Source organism: Geotrypetes seraphini, chromosome 2 (assembly GCF_902459505.1).
Source record: "Geotrypetes seraphini chromosome 2, aGeoSer1.1, whole genome shotgun sequence".
Lineage (NCBI taxonomy): Eukaryota > Metazoa > Chordata > Amphibia > Gymnophiona > Dermophiidae > Geotrypetes > Geotrypetes seraphini.
This window is the reverse complement of record NC_047085.1, coordinates 64,358,210-64,376,897: the sequence shown is the minus strand read 5'-3', so window position 1 is coordinate 64,376,897 and position 18,688 is coordinate 64,358,210. Positions and strand designations below refer to the sequence as shown.

Sequence of the window (18,688 nt, the reverse complement as noted above, 5' to 3'; positions counted from 1 at the left end):
ATTCTCCCTGATCCTCCATTCAACCACCTCTCCCTGTTTTGTCACCATTCTTACTTTGTCATTCTTTTCCCCATGATTCCCTCCAAATCACTTTTTCCATTGCTTAGCTGCTTCCTCGCACCTCCTCCTGCCCTCCACTGTGCACCAGAGCATGCTGTTCCAGTCTTCCTGTCATTGGTTCACTCACAACTTGCTGAATTTTCATTGGGTCAGCTGGGGCACAATAGACCAATCACAAACGACCTCAGAGTCCCTGAGGTCACTTTTGATTGGCCTGTTGTGCTGCAGCACAATCAATTAAAGAAAATCAGGACATTTGCCAGCACTGCAATGTGGAGAGGAGAAAGCTGTGTGCCTGCTTCTCTCTAACCAATGGTAAATCTCTATGCTAGCCTCTTCTTCCATGTATTGCTTCACGGTCTCTGACATAGAAGTTTGTGCAAATTTTAAACATTAAAAGGCAAGTTGGGAAGCAAGGCAGTCTGAACTAAGGGATCGGTACACTTATTTCTAGTTTTTACTTACATGAACGCAGGACCCGGGGTAGACCGCTTCCCCCTCCCCTCTGTAGCCAAAATGTTCCTTTTCAGAGTGGCTCCGGCACGGCAGCCATTCTCACAAGCTGCTGGTGGCTACCCCGAAGTTTTCCCTCTGCCGCAACTTTCTGTTTCCAACAGGGCAGATCACCGCAGAGGGAAAGCTTCAGGGCAGCCGCTGGCAGTTTGTGAGAATGGCAGCCATGTCGGGGCCCTTCTGAAAAGGAACATTTGGCATTTAAAGGAGATGTTTAAGTTTTGACCGCGGGGCCCCTTTGATCTGTGGGGCCAAGGGCAGCTCCCCTCCCTAATGCCAGCCCTGGGGACCCCCTGACAATTTTGGGCCCTAAGCACGTGCCTCCTGAGCCTATCCTTGAATCCGGCCCTGGCGAGACATCAATTGAAGAGCATGATGCACTCATAAATTTAATGCATCCTCATGGACCAATTCACTTATTTCATTGGTCTCCTAGGAAGGACGCTTGTTGGATTTGTGAAGACCACAATTTTGCAATTCTGTCTGCACCAAGCACAGTAACTGGTCGACAATACACATTTACAGAATCAACAATTCAACTCATTGAAGATAAATTTCATAACATTATGCAATAAATAAAGTGTGACTATGGCTTGGGAACCTGGATTTGCCTAGCTATCAGGCATCTCTTGGTGATAGGGTTATCAATTTGAATAAACTGGAAAAAATTAAACCACCATGGAGCAACGCAAGTTTTGACAATATTTTAGTAACTATTAAATATATATGTAATATGCTTAACACAATTCCTTTACTACTAACCAACATTCTTAGTGTATGGCAATTTTTATCCCGATGCCACAATTAAGTTTTAAAACAATAAACAGTAAATTATGTGAGGAGTAAAGTTGTTTCATAGTTCAACTTGAATATTTGAAGAACCCTCCAATGACAATACAATTAATCCTTTAAATAGTTAGTTACGCTGCTGAGACTATCTGAATTCAATTGCAAATTTCTTCCCTATACAAAAAAACACCCTCCTGAAAATTTGATATCTGGTAGAGAAAAAGTTGCTCTAGCCTGTGATTTTTGAACCAAAGTGATTGCTAGTGTCTACAAAAACCTGAGTGCAAGTGGATCGATTTTTCACTCCGTCAAAAATTACGAAGACTAGGGGACACTCGATGAAGTTACAAGGAAATACTTTTAAAACCAATAGGAGGAAATTTTTTTTCACTTAGAGAATAGTTAAGCTCTGGAACGCGTTGCCAGAGGAGGTAGTAAGAGCGGATAGCGTAGCTGGTTTTAAGAAAGGTTTGGGCAAGTTCCTGGAGGAAAAGTCCAAAGTCTGTTATTGAGAGAGACATGGGGGAAGCCACTGCTTGCCCTGTATCGGTAGCATGGAATGTTGCTATTCCTTGGGTTCTGGCCAGGTACTGGTGATCTGGATTGGCCACCGTGAAAACAGGCTACTGGGCAAGATGGACCATTGGTCTGACCCAGTAGGGCTATTCTTATATTCTTATAACTGAAATACAAGGCTTCAAAAATGAGTAAAATTTGTTATTAATACTTTTGCTGCTCTGTTTGACTTGCAATACCTTTGCACATAAACGAAAGCAGACTTGAAATTTTCACACATGGATAACAATCAGTAGTTGAGCAGGTGTACCAAGCGAGAAGAAACCATTTAAATTTGTTTGAAATCTATAGCACCCCAAAGATGAAGCCAAAAATTAGCAAATTGAGTTTTTGCCAAACTTTGGCAATGCATTAGAAGAGCACTTAGCCTAGACCAGTGGTTCCCAACCCTGTCCTGGAGGACCACCAGGCCAATCGGGTTTTCAGGCTAGCCCTAATGAATATGCATGAGAGAGATTTGCATATAATGGAAGTGACAGGCTTGCAAATCTGCTCCATGCATATTCATTAGGGCTAGCCTGAAAACCCGATTGGCCTGGTGGTCCTCCAGGACAGGGTTGGGGACCATTGGCCTAGACTTTTGAAACTCTGAAAGATTATTAAGTACAAAAAGTTGTACATGTAGATTAAATTTCAGGCTGATGTTAGGAATACTCTCTCTGTGTACAGGAGGTCCTTGAAGTTGTCCATTTATTTCATACAACATGCACAAAAATTTTAGGGCCTCTACTTAGGCACCTCTTACTACATGAATTTCATGTTTTTGAGGTTGAAACTTTGCAGGGCTTAGTTTTTCAAGCCAGAGCATCTATGTGCCAAGTTTCATTGAAATTGGAGATGATACGGTGGGGATCATTCAGAAAATTTGTACAGTTGGTGTGGAATGACCCAAATCACAAATACAGAAAAAAGATCAACAAAACCCATCTCCCCTCACAATATCCCCTCCACTATCAGTAAAACTAAATGATACATAGAAAATTCATCCTAACAGAATACCTTGGTCATACACATAGAACACAAGTGCCAAATACATAATAACTGACCATAAATGATAAACATAAATTAATCCAAATTCCCAGTAAGCCTCACCTTCCATATAGTACACCACCAAAGAAATAAAGAGAGTCATTTCCTCCTATACTGTACAAAATATAAAGATCACACATTCCAAGGATGGTGTTAGACCAAGGAGTGCAATTAGAGCAACTACCCCCTGGCTAGAGAAAGTCCTAAGCCTACTGGAAGCTGAAGATGGCACAGGCTAGCAGAGGGCTTTGGGGTCCCCTCCTAAATTTCTACCCAGGCCCTACCCATGCCTAACAATAGCACAATAAACATTTCAGTTCATATATATTCTAATCACAAAATAGAAAACAAAAATTATTTTTCTACCTTTTGTTGTCTGTCATTATTCAAATCATATTGGTCCCAGGCTCTGGTTTCTGTTTGATGTCTGATAACTCGCTTGCCAGTGTCTCCTGCCCATTTGACGTTTTCTTCTTTCTCCGTGCTCACCCTCCATCTTCCATCTCTGTCCTCTCCTTCCTTTTCCCTCCCCTCCCCCAGAGGTCTGGCATCTTTCCTTTTTTTCATCTCCATCCCCGCGCAGTCCAGTATTTCTCTAATGACCACTCCACCCCACCCCCGCGTTCCTCTACTCCATGGGATCCGGTAAGGTAGTACTCTTGTGCTCTTCAGGTCACCGGAAGCATGAATGAAGCTTTCCCTCTGCTACTGCTTCGTGCCTAATTGGGGCCATGAAACAGTAGCAGAGTGAAAGCTTCCAGCCGTGGAAAGCAGCATGTTTACTTCACTCACACTGCTGGTGGCCCAAAGAATGAAAGAGCAGCTGCATCGATTGATCCTCAGATCCACCATCTCTGCTTTTCTCAATTATGCTTTCATCCAGCATCTCTCCCTCCCTTCCCCACCACCCCAGGGTCTATCATCTCTCCCTTTCTGTTCCCAACTGCCCTCCTATCCAGAATCTCTATCCCTCCTCCTTGCACACCACCCCTTGGATCCAACTTCTCTACTTTTCTTTTCCTTCCCTCCATCCCATTGTCCACCGTCTCTCTCCCTCTCCTCTGTTTTCAGACCCATTATTTCTTTCCCTCTACCTCGCCCCTCAGTCCAGCATATGCCCCTCTCTTTGGACCCCTCCCTCTCTCCGTGTACTTCTAATAGCTACATCAGAGGGCCCCCCCAAAGGTCGGCATGCTTCTCCCTTCTTCCACCATTATCTGACATCCCCCTGTTCTCCCGATATCTCTTTTAAAAACTAATTACAGCTTGCAGAGGATCGCCAGTGCACTTTCCCTCTTCCATGGTCTGCCCTAGGCCAAAACAGGACATTATATCAGAGGAGGGGCAGGCCCAAAGCAGAGGGAAAGTGCCACCAGCAATCCTCCACAGGCTGTAATTAGCTTTTAACGTGAGACAGGAAGGCGAATTGGCCAGCACTAGCTCATGGGACCGTCGGATCCAGACAGCTTCCCTCCCACTCTGCCACTGGCAAAAACCTTGCAGAGTGAGCCATCGAATGCAGGCTTGCTTGATGATGCTCACGGCCTTCCCTCTGCTGAGCTCCTCCTTATAACGCAACTTCCTTTCTTTGCGAAAAAAAAGAAATTGCGTCATAAAGAGCCCAGCAGAAGGAAGGCCGCTGTAAGTTGTATAATGAAGGGATTAAACTTCTGAAGGAGGAAGTGGGACCGCTGGACGATGGAGACAAAAAAGGAGCGATAAGGGGGGAAAAAAAAGAGGTGGCTGACAGATTAAACATGTTCTTCTCGTCAGTCTTTACAAGCAAGGACATATCCAATGTACCGAAACCCGAAAAAATCTTCAACGGAGAACCGGAAGAAAAACTATTGACGATAGAGGTAAGTCTCGAAGATGTCCTCCAAAAGATAGACAGACTGAAAACCGACAAATCCCCGGGCCCAGATGGAATCCACCCAAGGGTATTAAAAGAAATGAAAAGCGGAAATACTCCAAAAAGTTTGCAACCTATCCCTGAAAACAGGAATAATCCCGGAGGACTGGAAAATAGCAAATGTCACACCTACCTTTAAAAAGGGATCGAGAGGTGACCCGGAAATTACAGACCGGTGAGTTTGACTTCAGTACCGGGCAATATGCTAGAAGCACTGATAAAAGACATAGACATGTGAGCACATAGAAAGAAATAGGCTAATGAAAACGAGTCATCATGGCTTCTACAAAGGAAGATTGTGCCAAACGAACTTGCTGCACTTCTTTGAAGGGATAAACAGCCATATGGACAAAGGGGATCCCATAGACATCATATATCTTGATTTCCAAAAGGCTTTTGAAGAGGTACCACATGAGCGGCTACTTAAGAAACTGTGGAACCACGGGGTAGAAGGGGACGTATACAGATGGGTTAAACATTGGTTGGCAGGCAGGAAGCAGCGGGTTGCAGTGAAGGGCCACTACTCAGGCTGGAGAAGGGTCACAAGCGGTGTCCCACAGGGGTCGGTACTTGGGCCGCTGCTGTTCAATGTATTTATTAATGACCTGGAAACAGGAACAAAGTGTGAAGTTATAAAATTTGCAGATGACACCAAACTCTGTAGCAGGGTCCGAACTGTAGGGGAATGTGAAGAACTGCAAAGGGATCTGGCGAAACTGGAGGAGTGGGCGAATAAATGGCAAATGAACTTCAATGTGGAGAAATGCAAGGTCATGCATATAGGGAAAAAGAACCCGATGTTCAGCTACACAATGGGGGGGTTGGTACTGGGGGAAAGCAACCTTGAAAAGGACTTGGGAGTATTGGTGGATACAACAATGAAACCAACGGCACAATGCGCAGCAGCCTTTAAGAAAGCAAACAGAATGTTGGGTATTATCAAGAAGGGTATAACATCCAGAACGAAGGAAGTTATCCTGCCGCTGTATCGGGCGATGGTGCACCCGCATCTGGAGTACTGTGTCCAATATTGGTCACCGTCCCTTAAGAAGAACATGGCGATACTTGAGAGGGTCCAGAGAAGAGCCACACAAATGATAAAGGTTATGGAAAATCTTTCATACGCTGAGAGGTTAGAGAAACTTGGGCTCTTCTCCCTGGAGAAGCGGAGACTCAGAGGAGACATGATAGAGACGTACAAGATTATGAAAGGTATAGAGAGGGTGGAGAGGGACAGGTTCTTCAGCGTACTGGGAACTACAAGAACAAGAACACATCCAGAGAAATTGAAAGGGGAAAGGTTTAGAACCAATGCTAGGAAATTCTTCTTCACACAGAGGGTGGTGGATACCTGGAATGCGCTTCCGGAGGGTGTAATAGGTCAGACTATATTATGGGGTTTCAAAGAGGGACTAGATAAATTCCTGTAGGATAAGGGGATTGAAGGTTACAGATAAAGGAGAAAGAAAGGGTATAGATAAAAAAGAAAAGGAGTTTGAAGGATATAAAGGATTAGGGAGGAACAGGTTCTAGACAAAAGATCACTTTTCAGGTCATGGACCTGATGGGCCGCCGCGGAAGCAGACCGCTGGGCGCGATGGACCTCTGGTCTGACCCAGCGGAGGCAAATTCTTATGTTCTTATGTATTTAGATTATCTCTCTAATGATACTTACTTGTTTATAGGGGGATTCCTTGATACAGCCTGAGGGCGAAATATAGTCCTATGTTGGAATAAGCACCCCCAAGCCGCGTTTTTGCACATTAAGATGAGTATTTATATCTTTAAGATGTATCTTATATAATAAAACGCTAGGCCGCGCATGTGCACTCCCCTGCGTACGTCCGTTTTCTGTGAGATGTAGGGCACTGCAGATAGGAGTGCGCATGCGAGCGAAACACTCTCTCCTTCCCCGAGGCGGATGTCGGACGCGACGGCTGTCGGCCGTGCTGTTCTTCGGTCTGCCCTACTCCTTGTCTCAGTATATTTTAAAGTTGAAAGACGAGGCAGCGGCTCTTCTCAGGATCCCCACCTGCGTCGGAAGTCCGATGCAGTCGGGGATCTTGAGAGGAGCCGCCGATTCCAGCACTTAAGATCTCATTTTGACTTCTGGGAGCCGCCGATTCCAGCACTTAAGATCTCATTTTGACTTCTGGGGGAGTGGAGGCTGTCGGCTGCTGCGGCGGCTCTTGCCATCTCAAGGATAAACCTGTAACTTTGCTGCCGCCGTTGCTATCCTTCCCCAGAACCCACGCTCGCGACAAAACTGTTGCAAACTCTCCAGAGCCATACTTGAACACGTGAATGGCAGAGAGCGCGGGCGGCGGTGCACGTGCGGCAGGGCGCGAACGCTGTCTGAGGGAAGTTGTTCCCCACTGCCGCTGACAAACCCCCAGCAGCAGTAGTACATTGCCTGCTAGCGTTTCTCCTCTGAGCCCCCGGCGCCCTCAGTGGTGAAAAAAAAAGTGGGCGGAGCGAGGCTCGGCCTTCTGTCGCGCATCCAGCTCCCTCATCGCGTCTGGCCATAAAAAAGTAAAGAACTAAATGAAAAAAAACTATTCAAAGTTGTTAAAATGCATGTGGCCTGTGAAAAATTGCAGGACAATCTTAGGGAATGGGAAGACTGGTCATCCAAATTTAAGTTAAAATTTAATGTGGACAAATGCAAAGTGGGAAGACAAATGGGAAGAAAAATCCAAATCATAGCTGGCAGATGCTAGGATCCATCTTAGGGGGTCAGCAAGCACTCTACACACTCTGCTTCGGGGCCTTCTACTGCCCTGATTTGCTGGGCAGTAAAAGGCCCCGAAGCAGCGTGTGTAGAGTGCTGCTGGAATCCGAAGGTTTGTCGGGACCGTGGGAAGGGGGGGGGGGAATGCTGCTGTGGCTGCTTCTCAGGGAAGTGGTGGGTGAGAAATGCTGCTGCATAGGAGGCAGGGAGAAAGACAGATAGATAGAAAGAAAGACAGACAGACAGCAGGAGGAAGGGAGACAGAAAGAAAAGAAGAAAGACACAGGGGCAGGGAGAGACACAGAAAGACAGACAAAGGGGGCCAGGCAGAGAGACAGACAGAGGGAGGGAGAGAGAGAGAGACAGAAATAAAGACACACAGACATATTCTAGCACCCGTTAATGTAACGGGCTAAAATACTAGTTTATATATATAAGGATTGCACTACAAGCACTTTTAGAAAACTCTTTAGACCAATGACGAGCTTGGTATATAAAGACTGTGTGTGTTGAAACTTGATTTTCACACAGCAACACCGCTGAGGTCCGTGAGATGCTGTAAGCTATATAAGATATTTATCTGAGGTGTATTCGGAGAAAAACAGCTGTGTGTATATTTACCTTAGAAGAATTATTTTTAAGCCTATCTCAGATATTCTTTTTAAATAAACACATATAAACCCCAAAGCTGCCTGAGATATTACCATATACGATTTTCATTTTGTCTTTCAATGATGACTTAAGAACATATGTATAATAAGTCAAATCAAAGGTACCTGAAACCTAGCATCCTGTCTCTGATAACACACAATCCAGGTCACAAGTAGCCAGCAGGATTCCAAAGACACATCCTTATAATGCCTTTTACCAAAAGCTTCTTTAAAGTCATTAACTGTTGCTTACCTGTGTGCCAACGGTGATATTTGGCATTGAAGAAATACCAGCACTGGACTTAGGCTTCTTATTTTTTGCTCTGGCTTTCTCAAGCATCTTTTTCCTTTGACTGAAAGGAACTACCCCCCTAGAGGAAAAAAATACTATTTTAATCAAGAACATCCTTATGTTTGGGTTTTTTTTTTTTCTTCCTCTGAAACTTCTTGCTGCTTCTTTTGAATGTGCATCATAAGCTTTCATTCACAGTTGCAGACTTTTCCCTCCTATATATTCATTTTTCACAATTCCATAGAGCCAAGCCACTTCAGCAGTTTTCTAGTTGAGCAGAATATACAAACTATGTTGTTCAGTCAGCTGTTATATGTGCTATGGAATAACAACCGGAATTACCTTATTTGAGCTACAATTGCCTATGTCTATAGAATTCCCATAACCCACCAACCTGTGAAGCAGAAATCATGTAGGTGAAATCAAACCTAAATTTTCTTGTAGAGTGGCATACAGTGCTCCTGCTACATCATCTAATATAATAAAACGCTAGACGCGCATGCGCACTCAGATCTGCGTGATCTGAAATCCCTGATCTGTCCGTGGCTTTGCAGACGTGCGCATGCGCGAGTCCCCAGCCTTACTGCTTCCCAGCCGCAACCGTTGTACTCCCTGCTCTCCAGATCGCAGTGTACAAACCGGTAGGGCACTGGGAGCTAGGGAGAAAGCAAGGGCTCAGTCTTCGTCGTCGTCTTCGCCCCTCCCCCCCCAATCTCCGTTGAGCCTCCCACCCGATTTTCTCTTCTTGCGGTCTAGCCAGCTATCTTAGTCCCTTGCCGCCGCCACCATCCCATTCCCCTCCCTTCCCGCAGTCGACAAACCTCTTGGCTCCAGCAGCGGCTGCAGCACTGTAAACACGCTGCTTCGCCGCCTCTACTGCCTTGATTTGCTCTTCCTTTTCTCTGATGACATCATCAGGGACATGGAAGAGCAAATCGGGGTAGTAGAGGCCGCGAAGCAGCGTGTTTACAGTGCTGCGGCCGCTGCTGGAGTCAAGAGGTTTGTCGACCGCGGGAAGAGAAGGGGGTGGCGGTGGCGGCAAGGGACTAGGGGAGCTGGCCAGACCGCGAGAAGATAAAATCGGGTGGGCCACGAAGAGACAGGGAGGAACTGGGAAGAAGGAAGAGGAAGAGGGAGGAAGAGGAAAAGGGGCCTGCTTTGCTTGGAGGGGAAACAGAAGGGGGGCCACGGAGAGACAGGGAGGAACTGGAGCTGGAGAGGGAAAAGAGCCTGCTTTGGGGAAGGGCTGTGCTTGGAAGCAGACAGCTTTTCTTGGGGGGGAGACAGAAGGGGGGGCCACGGAGACACAGTCAGGGAGGAACTGGAGGGGCAGAGGGAAAGGGGTCTGCTTTGGGGGAGGGGTGTGCTGGGAGGTAGATAGCTTTGCTTGGGGGGGAGACAAAATGGGGGGCCACGGAGAGACAGTCAGGGAGGAAGTGAAGGGGTAGAGGGAAAGGGGTCTGCTTTGGGGGGAGGGGTGTGCTGGGAAGCAGACAGCTTTGCTTGGGAGGGGAGACAGAAGGGGGGCCACGGAGAAACTGTCAGGGAGGAATTGGAGGGGTAGAGGGAAAGGGGGCTGCTTCGGGGGGAGGGGTGTGCTGGGAGGCAGATCATTTTGCTTAGGGGGAAGACAGAAGGGGGGCTACAGAGAGAGAGTTAGGGAGGAAATGGAGGGGGAAAGGGAAAGGGGGCTGCTTTCTAGCACCCGTTAATGTAACGGGCTTAAAGACTAGTTAGACATATTCATCAAGAGACAAATACTCATCTAGGCCAATAAAGTACTAAAACATTAAATACTAGAAAATACTAGATTTTTTAGCTAGCATTTATATAACCTATACCTTTTGCCACTACTATGGTCCAAAGTATATAAATGATGTATAGCAGGGCTGCCCAAGTCTGGTCCTCGAGATCTACTGGCAGGCCAGGTTTTCAGAATATCTACAATGAATATGCATGAGAGAGATTTGCCTGCACTGCCTTCTTGGTATGCAAATCTCTCTCTCATGCATATGCATTGTGGATATCCTGAAAACAAGGCTTGCCAGTAAATCTCGAGGACCGGACTTGGGCAGTCCTGATGTATAGAAACTATGCAAGAGATACTTGTGCACTGTAATTTGTATTTAGATATGAAACACTTTTTTTTTTATTCAGTCAGAATAGTGCTTAAAATCTGCTATATCAGATTATAAAACCAGCAATATAAGAATGATGTAGGTAATTCCATGAAGGAATACTCCTGGTATAGAAATCTATTTGCTGAAGTGAAAAGAAACTACCATGGCCAGAAACACAATGAGGCACTGAGAAAGCACAGTTACTTACCGTAACAGGTGTTATCCAGGGACAGCAGGCATATATTCTCACATGTGGGTGACGTCATCTACGGAGCCCCGGCGCGGACAGCTTTTCAAGCAAACTTGATTAAAGTTTCAAGTTTGCACACTGCACCACGCATGTGCGTGCCTTCTCGCCCACTAGAGGGCGCATCCCACCTCGTGGTCCTCAGTTCCATAACTAGCAAGGAAGCCATCCCCGGGGAGGCGGGCGGGTTGTGAGAATATATGCCTGCTGTCCCTGGATAACACCTGTTACGGTAAGTAACTGTGCTTTATCCCAGGACAAGCAGGCATGATATTCTCACATGTGGGTGACCTCCAAGCTAACCAAAAAAGGGCAGGTGGGAGGATGGCAATTTAGGAAAACAGATTTTGCAATACTGACTGGCCAAACCGGCCGTCACTTCTGGATAAAGTGTCCAGACAGTAATGAGAGGTGAATGTATGAACCGAAGACCAAGTGGCAGCCTTACATATGTCCTCCATCGGCGTGGATCGGAGGAAAGCTATCGAAGCTGCCATCGCTCGGACCTTGTGCCCCGTGACTCGACCCGGGGGAGGAAGGCCAGCCTGAGCGTAGCAAAAGGAAATGCAAGCGGCCAACCAGTTAGACAGAGTGCGCTTGGAAACTGGATGCCCTAATCGATTGGGATCGAAGGACAAAAACAATTGAGGAACCTTCCGATGAGGCCTGGTGCGTTGAAGATAAAATGCCAACGCCCTCTTACAGTCAAGCGTGTGAAGCGCCGTCTCGCCAGGATGGGAGTGGGGCTTCGGGAAGAACACAGGAAGGACAATGGACTGATTGAGGTGGAAGTCAGAAACAACTTTAGGTAAAAACTTAGGATGGGTGCGGAGAACCACCTTGTCGTGATGAAAGACAGTGAAAGGGGGGTCCGCAACCAAGGCTTGCAACTCCCCGATCCGCCTGGCGGAGGTGAGGGCAATTAGAAACACCGCCTTCCAAGTCAGAAATTTCAAGAGGGACTTGTTGAGTGGCTCAAACGGGGGTTTCATCAGTTGAGCCAGAACCACATTCAAATTCCACACGACAGACGGAGGCTTAAGAGGGGGACAAACCCTGAGTAACCCTTTCATGAAGCGTGTCACCAAGGGATGGACTGACAGAGGGCGTCCCTCCAGAGGTTGGTGGAAAGCAGAAATCGCACTGAGATGAACCCGCACCGAAGTGGTTTTCAGGCCGGAGCGCGACAAATGAAACAAATATTCTAAAACCGAGGATACCGGAACTGATACCGGATCCAGGTGAAAAGACGAGCACCAGGTGGAAAACCTGGTCCATTTCTGCGCATAGCAAAGCCTCGTCGAGATCTTGCGGGAGGCTTCCAACACCTCCTTCACCGATTGAGACAGGTCCGGAGGAGTCAGGGAACAAGAAACCAGGCTGTCAGGTGCAATGACTGCAGATTGGGATGTAACATGGATCCTTGACTCTGAGACAGCAGAGAAGGAGAGACAGGCAGGGGAAGAGGCTCTCTGGCACTGAGCTGGAGCAGCAGGGAGAACCAGTGCTGACGCGGCCACCGAGGTGCTATGAGAATCATCGTGGCCGTGGACGATTTTAGGTGTACCAACGTTCGCATGATCAGAGGGAACGGAGGGAATGCATACAGGAACCTCCCTTCCCAGTCGAGTAGGAAGGCATCCGCTTCCAGACGGTCCTGCGAGTACATCCGAGAACAATATAGTGGTAGTTTGTGTGTCTCCGGAGAGGCAAACAGATCCACCTGTGGCGTTCCCCAGCGAGCGAAGACCTCGCGTAGAACTGCTGAGTGTAGAGTCCACTCGTGCGGTTGCAGAAGTCGACTGAGTTTGTCCGCCAGGCAATTCCGTTCTCCTTGGATGTAGACCGCCCGGAGGAAGATGTTCCGGGAGGCCGCCCACTCCCAGAGGCGAAGAGCTTCGGCGCAGAGGGGCCATGACCCCGTTCCTCCCTGCTTGTTCACATAATACATTGCCACCTGATTGTCCGTGCGGACGAGGACCACCTGGTCCTGCAATATGTGAACGAAGGCTCGAAGTGCTAGGAAGATGGCTCGCAGCTCTAGCACGTTGATGTGACACTGACGGTCTTCTGTCGACCACAGGCCCTGCGTGCGAAGACCGTCGAGATGGGCTCCCCACGCGTACTCCGAGGAGTCCGTGGTCAGGACCTTGCGAAAATGCGGAGTGCGAAACAATAGCCCCATGGACAGATTTGAAGAGTCTGTCCACCAACGCAGCGATTTCCGCAAGGGCGGAGTCACCGAAATGAGGCGAGACACCGGGTCGCACTCCTGACGCCACTGGGACGCGAGGGTCCACTGAGGGATCCTCAGATGTAGTCTCGCAAACGGCGTGACATGTACCGTCGAGGCCATATGGCCCAGCAGCATCATCATGCGCTTGGCTGACACCTTCGACCGTTGAGAGACCTGGTGGCTCATCCGTACCAGGGCTTCCAACCGCTGGGTCGGCAGGTAGGAGCGTAGGCGCACCGTGTCCAGCACCGCACCTATGAATTGAAGAGACTGCGACGGCCTCAACTGAGACTTTGGAAAGTTTATCTCGAACCCGAGGGTTTGCAGGAAGGCAATAGACTGTCGGGTCGCTGAGATAACCCCCTCCCTGGTCGGGGCTTTGATGAGCCAATCGTCCAGGTAAGGGAACACGTGAAGTCCACGCGACCTGAGGGCTGCTGCAACCACCACCATGCACTTCGTGAATACTCGTGGGGACGCGGCTAGGCCGAAGGGCAGTACCCTGTACTGGAGGTGGAGGTCCCCCACCTGGAATCGTAAGAATCTTCGACAGGCGGGGTGCACCGGAACATGGGTGTATGCTTCCTTCAGGTCGAGGGAGCACATCCAGTCCCCTTCCTCCAAGAGGGGATACAGAACCGGGAGAGATAGCATTCGAAACTTCTCCCGGGCCAGGAATTTGTTGAGCTTCCTGAGGTCCAGTATGGGGCGCAGGTCCCCGGTCTTTTTTGGGACCAAGAAGTAGCGGGAGTAAAACCCCGTACCCCACTGGTCCTTGGGGACCGGCTCGACCGCCCGAAGCTTCAAGAGAGCTTTGGCTTCGGTTATAAGGGTCGGTAGCTGCGAACGGTTGCAGGGGACTAAACTTGGGGGACTGTCCGGCGGCGAGGACACAAAGTTGAGCGAGTAGCCCTCTGAGACGATCCGGAGCACCCAAGCGTCTGAGGTAATCCCGGTCCATGCCTCCCGGAAGGACCGAAGACGGCCCCCGATAGGAAGGGGTTCCTGTGAAAGTGCGGAGGGGAACCCGCCCCGTCCGCTCAGCCCGTCAAAAGGAAGGCGCTGGCTTAGAAGGGCCCTGCGCCGGGGCTTGGGGTTGTCCCCCTCTGCCTCGCTGAGACGGACGTCTCGGAGGCGGTCTCGAGAAAGCCGGGGTCGACTTCTGAGGGTATCGGCGCGGCGGAGGCCGAAAGGGTTTCTGCGGCGGGGGCCTAGGTTTGGGGCGGACCAGGGATGCTAGAGAGCGCTCCTGTTCCGACAAGCGCTTGGTCGCCGCATCCAATGACTCGTCGAATAACTCGGACCCCACACAAGGCAAGTCTGCCAGGCGTTCCTGCAGGTTTGGGTCCATGTCGAGGGTGCGAAGCCAGGCCAAGCGGCGCATGGCCACCGCGAGGGCCGACACCCTCGAAACCAGCTCAAAGGCGTCGTACACTGCATGGAATAGGTACAACCGCAATTGAGACAGGTTGGACATAAACTTGTCGAATCCTGCTCTTTGGGAGTCCGGTAACGAGTTTCGATATTGAGGAAGGTCCTTCACCATACCACGCAAAAAGGAGGAAAAGGTGAAGGCGTAGTTTAGAACCCTGGTGGCCATCAGGGAATTTGAATAGAGGCGGCGGCCAAACTTGTCCAGGGTCCGCCCCTCCCTGCCTGGTGGAACCGCCGCCGAAACCCGTGAGGGCTGTGATTTTTTAAGAGCAGACTCCACCAGAAGAGACTGGTGTGAGAGCTGCGCCTTATCGAACCCTTTAGGGGGAATCGTCCTATACTTCGATTCCATTTTTGAGGGCACAGACGTGACTGTAAGAGGGTTTGACAAGTTCTTCAGCCAGGTTTGCAGAAGGACACTGTTGAGGGGGAGTCTAGGCACCTCCCTAGGAAGAATGGGGAGGTCCTGTTCCTCCAAAAATTCTTTGGAATACCGAGAGCCTACCATCAGGTCAATCCCCAGGGCTTGGGCCATGTCCTGAACGAAGGATGAAAATGAGGACGGCCTAGCCTGGGGAGAGGGGGTTCTCGACCGCCCCACCGAGGAGAGGGGGGAGGCCTCATGGGAATAATGAGGATCCCTAACCGATCCCGAATCCCAGGATCCCCTCTCGAGGGCCCTCGAGGGGGAAGGGGAAGTTGTCCTCCTCGCAGAGCCCTTGGGTGAGGACCCCGGGGTTCGTGGGACACTCTCCCGTTTCCTCGGCGAGGCGGCCCGGGAAGACTTCCCATGGGGTGAGCGGAGGAGCCTCGGGTTGTCGAGGCGCAACTCCGACACCTGCAACGCCTCGCCCCCGAACGACAAGGAACGGTCGCGCCGAGGCGAGCCTCGGGGCCGCTTAGACTTCCTCGATCGACGCCCCGTCCGAGGTCGCGTCGAGGGCGAGGCGTGTCTGGAAGACCCGGAGGAAGAGGAGGAAAGACGGCGCACTCTGCGCAACTTTTCTTTGGGCCTTATACTCCGCTCAGGGGGTTCCCCCGAGGTCGAGGTCCGTGGCGGGGCCGAGACCGAGGTGAACGGGGTCCCAGTACCCGAGACCGAGGTCGCCGAGGCCGGGGCTCCCGAGGGAGCCGAGGCCGGGGCCTCCGAGACCGAAGGCGTCCAGGCCGAGGTCGAGGCCGCCGGAACCGCAGCACGCTGCAACACTTCCAGGGCTCCCGACAGCTCCGATGAGATCAGAGCTCGGAGGAGATCCTGGAAGGCCGGAATCCCCACGAAGGTGGGGAGTTCCGAGTCCGGGGCACACTCCCTGGAGGGCGACCTCGGTCTCGAGTATTCCCTCGGGGTGTGCGGAGTCGAGGTCCGATGCGGGGCCGGGGTCGACCCACCCGCCTTGGCCTGACTCGAGGATGGCTTCTTTGCTGAAGGGGATGGAACAGAGGACTTACCCGAAGCTTGCTTCACTGACGACGCCTTCGAGGAGGAGGGCCGAGGCGAGGCCGAGGCCCCCGAGGACGCCGAGGCCGAGGTCAAGGCCGGGGCCGAAGCCGGGGCCGACGTCGAGGCCTTAGGCGGCGCGTCGACGGCGAACAATTCGGCCATTCTTGCCTTACGGCGACGGAGGGCCCTGTTTTGGAAGGTAGCACAGCGATCACACGAGTCTGTCGGATGTTCGGGCCCAAGGCAGACGATGCACCACCGGTGAGGGTCAGTGATGGAAAGCAACCTCTCGCACCGGTTGCACTTTTTGAATCCCGTAACAGGACGGGACATCCACGAAGAAAAAGAAGAAGGCCGGGAACGTACCGACGTCCCGCGGCCACGGATTCCGGGAGCCCCCGGAGTCCGATGAAGAACGAAAGACTTTTTTTTTTTTTTTTTTTTTTTTTTTTTGAAGAGAAACGAAAAGAAAGAAACAGCACCGCGAACTAATTCGAAGGAAAACAAACTAAACGCGGCAGCTAGAAGGCAAAAACACTGGAGCTCAGATCCACAGGGCTTTCTTGCTCCGCGGAAAAATTTGAACTGAGGACCACGAGGTGGGATGCGCCCTCTAGTGGGCGAGAAGGCACGCACATGCGTGGTGCAGTGTGCAAACTTGAAACTTTAATCAAGTTTGCTTGAAAAGCTGTCCGCGCCGGGGCTCCGTAGATGACGTCACCCACATGTGAGAATATCATGCCTGCTTGTCCTGGGATAAATCTCTGTTTTAAACAAAAGTAAGATATTGAAAATCCTCTTGATGTCATTCTCAATTAAATGTAAAACTTATTTAATAATACCAAGCTGAAGATGATTACTAGTAACAGATAATTTCTGAACGCAAGTGGGTTACATGGCAATTTCCCTGAAGAATATGCGGTGACTACAACCAGTGCAAAATTCAGCGATTAGACTGATCTTCGGGTTGAAGAAGTTTGACCATGTTACACCTTCCTACCGACTTCTGCATTGGCTGCCGATGGAGGCACGTGTGAAGTTCAAGTTTGGTTGTTTCTGTTTTAAGGTACTATTCGGTTTAGCCCCTAAATACATAAATGACCTTTTCTCTTTCTCAGCCAACAGACATAAGAGAAGCTCACACTTTAATTTTGTTTCCCCTCCGGTTAGAGGATGTAAATTTAAAAGACATCAACATCTCCTCTCACATCAGGCAGCATTATGGGGTACAGATCTAGAACAGGGGTGCCCACACTTTTTTGACTCGCGAGCTACTTTTAAAATGACCAAGTCAAAATGATCTACCAACAATAAAATTTTAATAAAACACTACGCACACTGTACGCATAGAATTGTTAATTATCATTCCTATTCCGGGGTTTTTTCAAAGAGGTCAAAGCAGATGATTCTATGCACTGTCACCTCAGTAACAACCATACAAAAATAGACAAATACCCACCCCCCTCCCTTTTTACTAAACCACAATAGCAGTTTTTAGTGCAGGGAGCTGCGCTGAATGCCCAGCGCTGCTCTCGACGCTCATAGGCTCCCTGCGCTAAAAAACACTATTGCGGTTTAGTAAAAGGGGACCATATTGTAAAATATAGACAGCAGATATAAATTCAGACACATTTTGATCTCTAAATTTAAAATAAAATCATTTTTCCTACCTTGTCTGGTGATTTCATGAGTCTCTAGTTGCACTTTCTTCTTCTGACTGTGCATCCAATCTTTCTTTCAGCCTAAACTAAACTAAACCTTAAGTTTGTATACCGCATCATCTCCACAGAAATAGAGCTCGGCACAGTTTACAGAAATTGATATAGAAAGGAACTCCAAAGAAAAGTAGAAGAACTTGGTATAGAGAAGTTTAGAGAGACTTAGTATATCGAAGAGGGAGAGGTTGCTACATTTTAGAGAAAAGCCATGTTTTTAAATGTTTTCGGAAGAGTTGGAGGGAGGTCAGACTCTGAAGCGGGATAGTAAAGCTGTTCCAGAGTTCGGTGATCCTGAAGAAGAGGGATGTCCCTAATTTTCCTGCATGGGATATGCCCTTTAAAGAGGGGAAGGATAGTTTGAATTTTTGAGTAGATCTGGTGGTGTTGGGATTCGAGGAGTTCCAAGATAGTGGAAAAAGGGGAGGAAGGATGCCATGTAGAGATTTGAAGGGTAGGCAGGCGCATTTGTAGTGAACTCTAAGGATTACTGGGAGCCAGTGAAGCTTAGACAGAAGCGGAGAGACGTGGTCGAATTTGCTTTTTGCGAAGATTAGTTTAGCCGCGGTGTTCTGAATCCGCTGGAGTCTATGAAGGCTTTTCTTTCTTAGGCTTAGGTAGATGGAGTTACAGTAATCCAGTCTGGAAAGAATAATGGATTGAACGAGGACAGCAAAGTGTTGTTGATGGAAGCAGGATCTCACTTTCCTTAACATGTGAAGACTGAAATAGCATTTTTTTTACTAGGGAGTTAAGGTGGTCGTTAAAGGACAGTTTAGAATCAATGATGATGCCCAGAACTTTGCTTGAGTGTTCAAGCTGCAAAGTGGTGCCAGAGGAAAGTGAGATGAGGGTGGGTAGCTGATCTAATTTTGGGCCGAGCCATAGTAGTTTTGTTTTGGTCTCGTTTAGTTTCATTTGTACGGTGAGGGCCCAGGATTGG

At 49.1% G+C, this 18,688-nt stretch overlaps 1 protein-coding gene across 8 annotated transcripts in view; it reads right to left on the bottom strand.

The window, feature by feature from the left end:
- Positions 1-18,688, bottom strand: part of UBR5 (ubiquitin protein ligase E3 component n-recognin 5) — a 1,080,924-nt gene that overhangs the window by 688,245 nt on the left and 373,991 nt on the right. For all 8 annotated transcript variants that reach the window (XM_033933084.1, XM_033933089.1, XM_033933086.1 and 5 more), the window contains one exon: positions 8,514-8,631. In XM_033933084.1, the coding sequence (XP_033788975.1) occupies positions 8,514-8,631 (118 nt within the window). The remainder of the gene's footprint in view (positions 1-8,513; positions 8,632-18,688) is intronic.